The following is a 14,535-nucleotide window of genomic DNA, read 5'->3' as shown; positions in this document are numbered from 1 at the left end:
AAGGCAGTGACAAACAAATTAATACAATTAATTAAAGCATAAAATTAAAGTGTGGAAAAGTCCCCAAAGCACCAAAAGCACTTTACCTGTTAGAGATTCTGACAATATACCCTTTTTAAAAGGAAGGCTCCTGACATGACCTTCTCCTTAAAATGAAATTTCAAATTAAACTGACAACTGGAGAATGTCACATAACCCAAGACTGCTTCCCTGGCTTCTAATGGGCACCAATTATTGTTTTTTAGTAAACGTGAAAATAAGAATGTATACATAAATGAGTAGGAGGTGCAAGAGAATGCACAACAAGTAAAACATGCTTAATTCTTTTGCCCTGTTACAATATATTGCAATATTATCTCCCATGACGGAGCTCTCATCCAGAGATTCCTCGTCAAATGCCAAATTTTTTACTGATTTGGCCAGAGGTCAGAAGACATTGCCATTTCTGCACTGAATTTCTTTGGTTTCTTGCACACTTTAGCCCAAATTGACCATAACATATGGAAGATGTTATAATACATTTGAAATGGTTGTAGTATACTTGCATTTTTTTAACAGTGGAGGTTGAATTCTATGCACATACAAATGGAAGATGCCCAGATTTATGACTATTGTTGCAGAATTCCACCCATGGGAAATTAGTCTGAAAACCGCTGTAGACATTTCTCAATTTAAATATTTCTCCAGGTCTTGGTTGAGTCTCTCTGTTTGCCCATTAGATTCTGAAGGATAACTGGAAGCAAGACTGACTTACTTTTGAAAAGAGAACAAAGGTATTTTCAGAAGAAAGAAACAAACTGGGAACCACACTAGCAAAAATACATCTAGGAAAAAAATGTAAACTTAAAGCTGTCAAAATAAAAATATTAGCAAGCTCATGAATAGAGCAGAGTTGGGTAATGAAATCCATAGACATATTTGACCAAGGTTTGTCTGGTACTGCCAGGCAGCAGTGAACTGATTTTGCTCTATTACATGTGGAGTAAGACTTTATATGTTTTTTTACATGTCTGCTTGAAGTTGGTCACCAGCAATGGCATAACTAGATCCTTAGTTTTCTGAATCCCTGTGCGTTCCGACAAGTTCACGACTGTTCTATAAAATCTGAGTCTTGATAGAAATAGTAGATTAGTATTCTGTTCTTAATGTTTCTTAACAATTTCATCAGTATCTAGATTTGTCTCAATGCTTGTGGTGAAAAGAAATGCATCAGCAAAAAGAATTTGCTCTAGATTACCTTCTAAATATTTATTCTCATACTGATGTGATAATGTCTACTTTTAATTGCCTGTCAGTGTGAAAGGACAGAACAAAATTAAATCTACATATAAAATCCATCTAGTCTGCTGCAATTTTACTTTCTTAGTTGTTTTTGAAAAGGTAAGGTTTTCGTGTCTGTATAAATTATAAGTAGTACTTGACTGTCATCTAGCTTGCATCTCCATTCATCAACAGATAATTTTATACCCCACACTTCTCTATTACTCCCATCAGAATTTTATTCTGCTTGTGACAGCTTTCAGGAGAAAAGTGCAAAAAGATGCAACTTCCTGAAATAAGAAAATCATTGTGACAGCACAACCCAAACCCTTACATATAATGTTTCCGCATACAACTCAAACTGTTAAAGACAGTCAGGATGTTGTAAAACAGGTTTAGTTGTGAAAGATTTTTAAAATAAAGGAATGCTTCTTGAGCTTCATCTAACCACACTCTTTTCATTAATTATATAATTGAAGAAAATCAGCATAATGAAGCCTTTAATAGATTTCCAATAAACTAGAAAATCTATTAAAGCTTTGAAATTGTGTGACTGAGTATAGCACTGTCTGTTTGAAAATGGCTTTTATTTTTGATGGCTCCCTTTGATAGAAATGAGATCATCTAAAAATTGAATTGATGATTTATGGAATTTTCCTTGTTCATGTTTTACATATTTTTAAATAATCTGTCCAAATTGCCTTAAACTTGAATCTTTTGCTGAGCTAAATCAAAATGTTATCAATGAACAAGTAAAATTCTGCTGATGTGTTTGCTAAACCATATGGCATCAGTAATTATTTAAAATGAGCAGTAGAAATGTTAACTGTTTTTTATTAATACTCTTCATGAATTCTGATTACATTATAAGCACGACACAAATCAAATTTTATTTAAAAAACCCTAGATTCACAAACATAATGGAACAGAGAGTAGATTAATGTTGTGCCTCTGAAAGATAAGGGCTGAATAAAAGGAATTTTACGGAACTGGAAATGAAAAAGACAAAAGTCAAAATCATAGACGAGCTAGAAGATGAAATAAATGACAGCCAAAACAAAACCAAAAATACCTTTCCCAAAAAGTCAACCAAAACCTAAATATTATGTAAAAGTTGAAACCTACATAAATAAAGAAGTCTTCCTCCTACCACCACTAACATTTGTCTTCAGTTTAGAATCCAAAATCTTGGATACCAGGAGGTCTTTATTTTTTAGTGAAGTACAGAAAAAGTCTAAACTGCAACCCTTGTTTCTCATATGAGCTTCATCTGATAGGTCATCAATTGATGCATGTATATCAACACACTACAACGAGAAAGTGTCCTTAAACGGGACATAATGGAATTTACTGTTGCAATTATCAAAAACAAAGAAAAACAACAAAATGCAGTTAAATTTCAGGAGATCGTAACAAAAGATGACTGTAATCCATGTGCTTCTGCAACTATTCTAGTACGCAATTATAATTTAAGAATTGTATCAAGCTGTTCACGGTAATGGACTTATCCCATTCAACCAAGTGTGACATGAGCTGTCTTATTGAGAAGATGTGCATGTAGCATGAAGAGTGTGAGATAATACTCTGGTAAATGGCTCTCTACAAGCAAGTGTATTTCACATGACTCAAGTGAATCACCTGGGCAAAGCAAAAATAAAACAATATTCTGCATTTTTGGTAAATTTGTCTGTGATACTAAATTACTAGTTAAAGATTGTTGTCCTTGATTCTTAAGTGTCAGGACTTTACAGTATTCTGCCTGAGAGTAAATAAATGGCAGATTTGAAAAAAATTGAAAAATTGAAAAACGGGTCAGGAGAACCAGCTAAGATTAAGGTTCTACAGTGCCCCTGGGCATGAACATGTGTAATACCCCATTACACAGTCACATACACACACACACACACACACACAGAAAAACAAAGGCAACACACTATGCACCAAAACACTTTAATAAGTAAGTATTAGTGCTAATCAAAGTAACAAAAGACAAACACCTGAGACCTTTATCCTTATCCTTTTCATAAACTTCCAACGAAGGCCGAATAAGAGTGAGATGTTGTTCCAATCTGTGCGATCAATCATAATTGTTAATGACTTGTGAGTCATAATTTTGATGTTTTTTCTAACATACACAAAATTTAGAAAACAAGTTTACTTTTTTCAGATTACCTTTAACTTTTTATCAATTTTATTGAAGTATAGTAGCTTTATTCAGTTCTTTTGCCCAAAAGTAGAAAAAAACAAAATAAGGTTTAGACACATTGTAATAATATGTATTGAAGCAGTCTAATAAAATATGAATGAAATGCACAAGAAGAGACAGAGGTATTAAATAAAAAGAACTATAATTACTACAGAATTAAATTCTAATAGTTGAAAATCTAAAAACACAAAAAAATAAGGCAAAGCATAAATACCTTTTAACTTCTGCAAAAGTAGAATAATATATAAATCTGAACAGAGTGAAGAACAAGGAAATCATGAAATAGGAAAAGGCCAAAATGACTTCTTTCTAAAATGAAGACCCTTGTTGAATAACCACTTTCTTAACTTGCTTCATATAATGCATCTTGCTTCATATAATGCATGAAGCCCCTATAATGGAGGGTCTACAGCAGTGGTTCTCGGCTCTGCTACAGGTAGTCCAAAGCGGCTGCAGACTTTTGCTTTAACCAAATGTTTATTATGAACCCATTTATTTACTACTCAAGCAATTGTTTTTTAGGCTTAGTTTGTTATGATTCAGAACCATAAATTGACTATCTTATATATAATTTGCCAGTCTCCTCACTCACTCACTCACTCACTCACTCACTCACTCACTCACTCACTCACTCACTCACTCACTCACTCACTCACTCACTCACGTCCATCCGAAGCTGAATGCGCAGTTGCCTTCTGCGTACTTCGCCTTCTGTGCATGTCCGAAGCCGAATGCGCAATCACCTTCTGCGCAGCTGCCCGAAAAACCTTACGAGGCCGACATCGCGGCAGGCGATGGATTTATGGCCGCAAAAATTCAAAGAGAAAGGCGACTTCGACCAACATCGCGGCAGGCGGCGGATTTACGGCCGCGAAAATTCAAAGAGAAAGGTCGACTTCGACCAACATCGCGGCAGGGTCCGTCCGAAGCCGAATGCGCAGTCGCCTTCTGCGCAGCTGCCCGAAAAACCTTACGAGACCGACATCACGGCAGGCGGTGGATTTACAGCCGCGAAAATTCAAAAAGAAAGGCGACTTCAACCAACATTGCGGCAGGCAGCGGATTTACGGGCGCAAAAATTCAAAGAGAAAAGCGACTTCGACCATCATCGCGGCAGGCGGTGGATTTACAGCCGTGAAAATGCAAAGAGAAAGGCGACTTCGACCAACATCGCAGCAGGCGGTGGATTTACGGCCGCAAAAATTCAAAGAGAAAGGCGACTTCGATTAAAGCTCTAGAGGCCTGAAAGGCGATTTCGACTACAGCTCCAGGCCCAATTACCCATTCATTCAATACACCTATATCAGGTTTGTGGTACTTATACTTAATACTATTCCACTCGTGCCTGTTTCATCTTACGTTGTCGAAACGGGCTCTTTGTCTAGTTTTAGTTATAAACTGCTACATTTAGGTTTTAATTGTTGCCTGTTTTTTAATCAGTCATTATTTAATAATGGCTGATTAAACGACAAAGGGGCCACCAGATCTCCAGCTAACATGCTTCCATTTAAACCTTTGCATGTGCATCATGATGTATCTGTTTTAATACAATATGTTGAAATAAATGAGAGAGAAAGGAAGAACTAAGAGGGACAGATCTGTTCCAGACAACAAACATATGGATAATGTTCTCAGAAAAAAACCTACACCCACTGTGGACCTCTAGGACTGGAGATGAGTACCCCAGACTGCAGAAATGCTGTAAGATTTCTACTACTGATCATCAGGCAGGGCCTGGGAGCCATCATCATCATCATTTTTGTTGGACTCACTAATGTTCACTTCTTGTTTCTAGGTAGTTTTGTCAGTCTAGATTACCAAAACGTGTTAAATCCTAATGTAACTTGGCCGCATTTCCAGACTTTTTTTCTTTTCCCTTTTAGCACACCCGCTAACCCAGGGGGCTTCAGGTCTATTTGTCAATAAGCTAAGATGGGTTGCACAATTAGAGATCAAAATATATCTTTGAAAAGGACACTAAATATTTGGCTTACACATAAAATATTTACCTGGTAATGAAATCAACATGTGTTTAATTATTTTAATACAAATCTTCAAAAATAAAGAAAAGAGAGAACTAGACATACAGAAATAAGAATACTTGTTTAGAATTAATAAAAACAAAACCAACCCCCCCCCCCCAACCAGTTTATTCAATTAGTACTTAAAACTACCCCCTACAATTTACTTCAACAGATTCCTAAATAAAATTCTTTACTTTTCATAAATAAGAAATACTGATATTAGTGGGGTTTTTGATGCTGTCCAGACGAGATTTATTCTATACAATCAGGAGACAGATAAGTGATGGCACAATTGATTGCAGATTACTATCTGTGAGACATGCCCAAAATCGTGACTTGCACCAAACTGAAACTTGATGATTTCATTTTCTAAACTGATGCCATCACAGGTTGCACAGGAAACGTTTTTTATTTTACAAGGGCTTTTGTTTCATTTTCTATTTGTGATCCCACTGACAAATGCAGATGAACATCAAGATGCTTGTGAGTCCAGTATTTCTTGTTCAGTTTATCTGTGCCAGTACCCCTCCACGTTTTGGTTTGCCTGGCACTCACCCAGTTACACTTATGGTTAATCCAGCCTGAAGTAGACTTAACATTTTCAAAAAATTATGTAAAGTCTGAAGGTAATGGTGGATTGAAACTTTAAAAGATGGACTAAATAATGGCGTTCAAGCATACTTCACGGAAGGCCTGGCTTTTGACAATTCTCTCCATTTTGCTCTTCTGTATACTTGTACCTTTCAGCATGCCAATGCTGGGGTCCTCCCAGATTCTCTGATGGTTAGTCATGAGTGCAAGAATATAGAAGTTGATGGACATTTTGTAGAAAAACAAAAATATCAGGAACTACATCTACTTATTCTGTGAATATTGACATGTATGTGTCCCTGAAGATCACCTTCCAGGCTCAGACAACGTATGTGATACCCCATTGGGGCAAGGGGGGACACCAACGCTAACAATACTGTCTCTTTTCTCCTTCATTGCTCTGAGAACCCACCCAATGAGGACCGGCTAAGCAATGAACCTGTTCAACTAAACCACGCCTCTTGTGGTCGGGGCGATATAAATTTGAGGGCTCCTGGAAGAGAGCATTTCAGAGTGAAGAACACAGTCTTGCATGATGGAGCTCCCAGATCCACTCAAGAATAAGTCAATAATTTTGAGAAGCCAAAGACACAAAAGAGACAGGCATCTATTACGCATGATTTCTGTTGCGCCACTGCACCCTCATTTTTGTTCTTTGTTTTGGACGCTGGTAGTAAATGGGGTGGCCCAGTTAGCACTCCCATCACAATATGGTTAAACCATTATATAATAAACTATTAGTAATAAGAAAATTAATTTTCAAAACATTCTGGATATGCCCTTTCTTTCTTTCTTTCTTTCTTTCTTTCTTTCTTTCTTTCTTTCTTTCTTTCTTTCTTTCTTTCTTTCTTTAGGTTAGAAATAGCAGGTACCCAATACTGCCTGGAGAAGGCAGTCTGATATGCATAAACTTACCAGGTGAAAACGGAGACAGAGATTCCAACTTCAACAGAGGTAGAGAGGCAGGCCAGGTAGATTTGTCCATTTTTTCTCCTTCACTTATAGTAAAAAGTGCATCTAATGCACAACCTCACTTTGAGATGAGGTTCATATTTTCTTACTGAAAATAAAAACACTTACCGGTACTTTTTAATTGCCCTAGTGAAAAAAAATTATTAGATTTTCTATGTGTTGGTTGTGAAAATTGCCTTTCATTTACTGTCATATAAAAACAGAAAAATCGAATACTACCATTGCATTCCTGGATAAAAATTAAATGTGTATCACTTCATTTGATTTTAATTAGATGCTTGTGTTTTGTGTCAAGCTTGTGTTTGTAGTCACAAAAGCAATATACTGAAAGTGAATGCAAGCCATTTTGTAATATATTTAAAGCAGAATCTGCAAAGCCATAGCCAGCCGAGAATACAAATTACATGTTGCTCTCTTTAGAGTTTTTTTCTTTGGATTTCATTATCTTAATTCTACTTTTTCCTTAAAAGACAAATGTTCAGTTTATGATATTTGCAAAAGTATATGAAGCATTGATTGAGTAAGCCAACCCTGACACAGACAGATGCAGGAGGCACAAGTGCAACCACACACAAATTTTATTTTCTTCTATTGTGGGAAACGCCTTCCCCATTCCCCACAAGCACAACACAGTTCCTAGCACACAGCACAACACAATTTTTCTCCTTTTGTCTTTCTTTTTTCCTTCTCTCTTCTGCTCCACTCCTCCACTCAAGCTTCATCTCCCTCCTCCCGACTCTGGCTCCTGGAGTAATGAATGCTGGCCCCTTTAATAAGGCACCCAGCAGTGCTCCAGGTGCTCGTTGACACATTTCCTGCAGCACTTATGGGTGTGGTGGAAGAGCTGCCGAGAAGGGCTCCGGAGCTGCTGCAGCACCCTCTGGTGGCGCCCACGGATCCCAACAGGGCTGTATCAAACTCCAATTCCCATGTAGCCCTGCAGGAGTCTGAGGCACTGCTACAACCTAGGGGGGCTGCCGCCTAACACTCCGGGGGAGGTAATGCTCTGTCCACGCTTCCTCCCCCAGTCCTTCAATCGTGGGCCCTGGCCATCCGCCACACACAAAATATCCAACTGTTGATAGTGTTAATTTTGATATGTTGTGATGAGAATAAAACCATGTCATCCGCTTGATAATTTTAAGTGTGTGCGACATTCTCTGCTGCCACTAAATTGGCCCTGGGGGTTGTGTCTTCCTTGGTGTCTGGTACTGTCAGGATAGGCTCCAATCTCCTGCACCCCTAGACTAAACTAAATGGATTTGATATTTCATGGATGATACATTATACATTCTTAGTTTTTAGTACATTGCGTTCTTCCAAATAATGGCTACTCTTGTGATAAAGAATACTTGTTCATTGTGATTGCAACAAAGCTTAGTTTTTTAATTTATCATTAATGATCATCTTTATTTCATATCTTTTGTTATTCATTGTTAACTGTATTTGTAAATGCTTTTCTTAAACTAACATAAACTAAATTAATTTGGGCATGAAGATGAACTGGTTTTTAACTTAAATATTTTATAAGAGTATGGCATTAATCACTTTGACAGTTAACGGAAAGCTTTGCTCTCAATATATCAGTCCTACTCTTTCAGTTAAACGCACTAGATTATACATATTATTTGTTTGACTGTCTCCTACTTTTTTTTTATATCCTATTACAGTAAATGGAACATTGGCCATCACAAATCATAATCTTGTGGTAGTGAAGAATACCTCCCAGCTGATTACCTGCCAGGCCATAGGATGGCTACCCATACCAGAAATAAAGTGGAAGACAAATGGAACACTGATGAAGAGCTACAGCAATAACAGCATCCTCCGGTCTGATCATCTCTATGACACAATAAACACACTCAAGGTTCATCCCTTATTTGATATGGAAATTGAGTGTATCGCTTCAATCTCAGCACTTCCTGAACCATTGATTGATAGAGTCCATGTAACTGTCATTGCAGGTATGATCATTTAAGCTGTATAGAGGTAAAGGACCAATATTTTCTCTAAATATGCAACAAATTAATTGCTCAGCTGTTAGTTTTGACATCTTTTTAACTTTTTTTTTTTTTGCGGATAGCTTGGCTTCTACAAACCTTTGAATGGCTTGGTTGTCTGGAAAAAGTAATGTGTGAAATATTTTAGTAGGTATATTAATTAGCTGTTAATCTGTGGTAACCAATATGTCATTTCAAAACAGTTCAATTATAATCTAAAATATTGAACAGTAAATGCCTGTCATATTCCTTAAAAAACAATTTTTTTGATAACTGAATTTTGTCTGCCTCCAATGTAGTCATGATCTTGGATATTAGATGTAACTCTGTGTTTGTAACCCTTGAGAAATTATGAATATTGGCAATAACTTTGCTAGATTAATATGCTGGTTTAAAAACACACATGGTCTGCGGTGGGTTGGCACCCTGCCCGGGATTGGTCCCTGCTTTGTGCCCTGTGTTGGCTGGGATTGGCTCCAGCAGACCCCCGTGACCCTGTGTTCGGATTCAGCGGGTTGGAAACTGGATGGATGGAAAAACACACATGGTGTATATATTTAAATAGAGCAATTATGCTCTTCATTAGAACATTAAAACAACTGAGATGAGAACAGGCCATTTAGTCCAACAAACTCGTCCAGCTCACCTGTCCAAAATAACATCAAGTTGTGATGTGAAGGTCCATAAAGACCTACTCTCGACCACACTTGGCAACTTATTCCTCGTGTCTGTGGTTCTTTGCATGATAAAAATCCTTCAAATATTTGTGTCGAATTTACCATTAACAAGTTTACATCTTTGTCACCTTGTTCTTATTTGAAAACAACCTGGATCTATTGTGCTAATTTCTTTAATAATTTTAAACATTTCAATCATGTCACCTAATAACCTCCATTTGCTTAAACAGAACTGTGAGGCTATAAACCTCACTGAGCTGCCTGCGCACAGCAAGAAGAAGCCGGCAGGCTCTCCGTTGTGTGTGCCCTTGCTCACTTTCTCTTACTGGTGGAGACCTTTAGGTACAGTAGTGCAGGTATATTGTGTATTAATAAGAAAGTAAGGACTCACCATAATATGTAAGTTTTCGTTCCGTTCTCTGGCTCCGCTCCTTCAGTCTTTCCTACTAAATCATACCGCTAAGTCCCAGAGTCAGCCTAATCAATCTCCTCTGGACTTCCTCTGGTGCTAGTCTTTTGTTTTGTAAGACCAGAGCTGTACATATTACTCCAGATGAAACCTCGCTAGTGAGCATAATCAGAACCTCTCTTTTACTCTACACATTGTGCCAAACAACCTAACATTCTATTAGCCTTCTTGAACACTTCTCTCCTATTATTTGGAATAACAGATGTGTATTTTACATAATATAACCCAACAAAAAAAAGTGATGTCTTTCCAGATTTTTGTACCATTTTCGCAGCTAGGGCTTTTATATTCATGAATGCAAGGATCCTTGCATTAACAGACAAAAAAACTGGAGACCAAACTTAATTAGACAACTGCATTGTTCACTCATGTTTCTCCACAATTAAAAATCTTTAAAATGCAGAAGCAAACCAAATAAATATAAAAAGGTCAATATTCCACAGAGGACCCCCTACCATAGCCAGGAATCCAGCTAGTTTCAGTAAGGTAGAACCTCAACCTGTTGTATCACATTAAAATCCATCCATCCATCCATGTTCCAAACCGCTGAATCCGAACACAGGGTCACGGGGGTCTGCTGGAGCCAATCCCAGCCAACACAGGGCACAAGGCATTAACCAATCCCGGGCAGGGTGCCAACCCACCACAGGACACACACAAACACACCCACACACCAAGCACACACTAGGGTCAATTTAGAATCGCCAATCCACCTAACCTGCATGTCTTTGGACTGTGGGAGGAAACCGGAGCGCCCGGAGGAAACCCACGCAGACACGGGGAGAACATGCAAATTCCACGCAGGGAGGACCCGGGAAGCAAACCCGGGTCCTCAGGTCTCCCAACTGCGAGGCAGCAGCGCTACCCACTGCGCCACCGTGCCGCCATCACATTAAAATGTCTAACAAAATTAAACAGGGGCTGCATGATAATGGAAAGGTCCAAGAAAGTGAGTTTGAAACCAAGCCAGGCTGGTATAAATGTGTAAGTAAATTGACAACTTTAATTTGACCATGTGTGGATGTGTAGAAAGACATCTCCTGTGATGGACTGGAGTCTTATTTTACTGTTCCTTCTTTTTTTTCGGCATCAGGTGTTATCAGGAAAGGCTCTTCCTCTCTGCAACCCTGAAACTAGAAACATGAATGTATGGATGTTTATTGTTCAGCTCTCTATGATATTTCCTTTTGATTAGAATCCATCTTTAGGATCTTTGTATGTTGGGTGTGGCATGTGGTTCCTGGTATTTTTGATAATAATCTCCAAATAGGCCCCTCATTTAAAAATAATAATTTGGCCTGGTTTTATTTGTCCTCTCTTTCACTCCCTGCACCCCTAATGCAAGTGACTGCTTTGTTTTTTACCCTCTGAAAATGCATGCCATCTTTGTCAAGTCACTCTTACCCCTTATGCCACAGGCAAGTCTAATACATCTGATCAGAATCATATTTGGAACATAAAACATATTTTCTATCACTAAAAATGTTTTTGTACAGAACTTAACAAATATTTGATAAGATAATTTTTCATTATAAACTGCGCCATCTAGGATACTTGCACTACTGACTCCCTATAACATTGTCACTGTGAATTCAGTTTTCCTGAGAAAGGTCCTTGTTTTATGGTAAGATTTGTCTGTCATATAATATAATGAATGGCAGACTATTAAATCTATGCTGCATTTTCCCAGAAATTTAAACACAGTACACGGCAGCAATCATGCTGTTAGCCTACCGCTTTCACAGTTTTTCTCAATCACTTAGACATATTTCTTCAAACGCTAACCTCATTCTCAAAACCTTAAATGATGTTCTCAAAACAGTAAAAGTGCCTCTTACAACACTATACCACCTGTTCAAAAGGACATAAAGCACTCAGAACCTAAACACTGTATGTCAAAGCACGCAAAGAAAAGTCAATCACCATTACATTGGTACCAGGTAGAGAGCACTCTTTGTTCACTGTGTTGAGACCGAAACAAAAATACTAAGTACTGAAATCAGGAAAGGCTCATGCTTTGTAGTGTTCCAGAAAATGCAAAATAATGTTCAACAAACGCAAATCCTGAGTACAGTGAAAAATAAAAGCAAGTGGGAAATTGTTAACAAATGTACATTTCAGTATTATAACAAAAAGAACCAGCAGCAGTCCTGCTTACAATGTTTGGAAAATTAAATATGAAGACAAGCTGTACAAATGCTATAATATTTAGGAGCATTCAGTAACTGATATGAAAGTTCGAGAACTTCACATTTTTTATTTACTTCATCCAAGAATCAGTTATTTTATTTCAGATTTGTCGTACAGCCAGGGCCACGAATGCCTATATAGTGGAAGGATCGGGGGAGAGAGCATATTCAGGACATTACCTCCCCCGGAACGCTAGAGAGCAGCCTTCCTGGATTGCAGCGGCCTCGGACTCCCACAGGGAGTTGGAGTTTTGATCAGCCCTGCTGTGTTCCGTGGACACCACCAGGGGGTGTTGTAGGAATGACTGAGTCCTGTGTGGCAGCACTTCTGAAACACCTGGAAGTACTGCCCAAAGAAGGTAATCGAGCACCTGGAGCACTTGTGAGTGCCCTATAAAAGGAGCCAGCCACCAGTACTACAGGAGCCAGAGTCGAGATGAGGTGGAAAAAGCTTGCTGGAGGAGGAGTGGAGGTGAAGAGAGAGAAACTGAGTGTGAGATAAAGAAAAAGGAAGGAGAAAAGTGTACTTTTGTGCCATGGTCTTGTGTTTATTGTGCTGTGCAGGTGGGAAATGAGGGAAAGGCATCATGAGCGCCCTCTGCAGGCCACACTGATTACTAAATATTTCTATAACAATGAGTCATATTCAAAAGTAATAGTGATAATAGAATGCAATTACATATGTTTTTAGGCTACATTAAATACATGTTTTTTAACAGAACTTTACAATAGCATTCAAAATGGAGCACAAATTGGCTTGTGGTGGCTCAATAGCTTTCTTAAACAGAAGATTCAAATTCAAGTGATGTAAAAATGCCATTGATTGATGAGTGTTAGTGGTCTGTGACTAATTGTTGTTCAATTATCTTGAACATAACATTTATGAAAGTGTACTCAGTAGAGTAGTATCTAATGATTAGCAATTGAAAGTTAAGTATTAATACAAAATGACCAATACTAGCATAAAATCAGTATCAATATTACCCTAAGAAAGGAGAAAAAGAACTGAAATAACAATTAATGTTAGTTAAACACAGTAATTACTTAAAGTTATATAAACAAGTAAAAAAAAAACAGAAAAGGAACTGATTTATTGTATAATGGAAATATGAAAGGTGACAATAATCTTAAAGATTTTATCTGCAGTGAAGATACATGGAAGGAAAAGCTTTTCTTTATGTATAGATACACTGTAAGGCACACTCAATCTGACGTGTGTTATAATACTAAGTAATCAGTATGGTCTTCTACCCACATATCAACTGTAGGTCCATTTCTAGGGGTGTCTGTAGGATTTGCAGAGCTCAGGATCTCAGTCCTTCTGTAATTGCCGTTTAGCTGTTATACACGGAAAAAACCTGCTGAGCGGAGCTTTGCATGACTCATACAAGTATGTAAAATGAAAGAGCTGAGGTCTTCCCATTCCATTTATTTCTCGAGTAGTGACTTTTTTAAATAGTTAACTTATGTAAAGCAACAGGGAAAGAGGGTTGCTGTGTGAACTGTTAGCGTGTACACAATGTTCATAGCATCTAACTTGCATTAGATGTGTGATCAGCAGTTACACGACTGAAAAAGGAAAATATACATAATATAGACGTTCAAGCAACCGCTCTCAAGGCAAAATTGAAACAGTAAACTAATTCGTAGGTGATGTTGCATAAAATGTTTCTCCGTTTTAACATGGAACAGTTTGCAAAGAAGACTTTGAAATTTGAAAACTTTGTACAACCTGATCTTTTCGAGATATCTCAACAAACTTTGAGCTGCCTTGATGAATTTCTTTGAAGAATAAGCATGCCTCATTTCAACACAATTGGTCCACAGAGGGCAGAGTTGTTTCATGTGGACAGATGGACAGACAGACAGATATGAACTATCACAATAGGTGCCTCACACGTTATATGAGAATGCACCTAAAAACACAATACAGACTGGGAAACAACATCTGAAACACAAATACTGAAATGACAGAAAATATCAAAACTAAGGTTTTTTATCCACTGCACATCAGATGTTAGTATGCCTTGAAAGGCACCGAGGGATAAACTTTTTGGCAAGTCTCAGAAACTCTTGGCAGTCCTCAACTATGATCTCATAACAAGCAGCTTCAATTGCCTCCAGTAAAGACATTTGGTTATGTGGCT

General features: G+C 37.8%; 2 protein-coding genes across 3 annotated transcripts in view; both read left to right on the top strand.

Moving 5' to 3' along the window:
- Nucleotides 1-14,535, top strand: part of pcp4b (Purkinje cell protein 4b) — a 679,051-nt gene that overhangs the window by 170,725 nt on the left and 493,791 nt on the right. The gene's annotated exons all lie outside the window — the stretch shown is intronic.
- igsf5b (immunoglobulin superfamily, member 5b) overlaps nucleotides 1-14,535 on the top strand; it is a 190,574-nt gene that overhangs the window by 94,890 nt on the left and 81,149 nt on the right. For both annotated transcript variants that reach the window (XM_028800190.2, XM_028800189.2), the window contains one exon: nucleotides 8,724-9,017. In XM_028800190.2, coding sequence (XP_028656023.2) covers nucleotides 8,724-9,017 — 294 coding nt within the window. The remainder of the gene's footprint in view (nucleotides 1-8,723; nucleotides 9,018-14,535) is intronic.

The sequence above is a fragment of the Erpetoichthys calabaricus genome, chromosome 4, assembly GCF_900747795.2.
Source record: "Erpetoichthys calabaricus chromosome 4, fErpCal1.3, whole genome shotgun sequence".
NCBI lineage: Eukaryota > Metazoa > Chordata > Cladistia > Polypteriformes > Polypteridae > Erpetoichthys > Erpetoichthys calabaricus.
The sequence above is the reverse complement of the archived record's forward strand: the minus strand, read 5'-3'. Positions and strand labels throughout refer to the sequence as shown.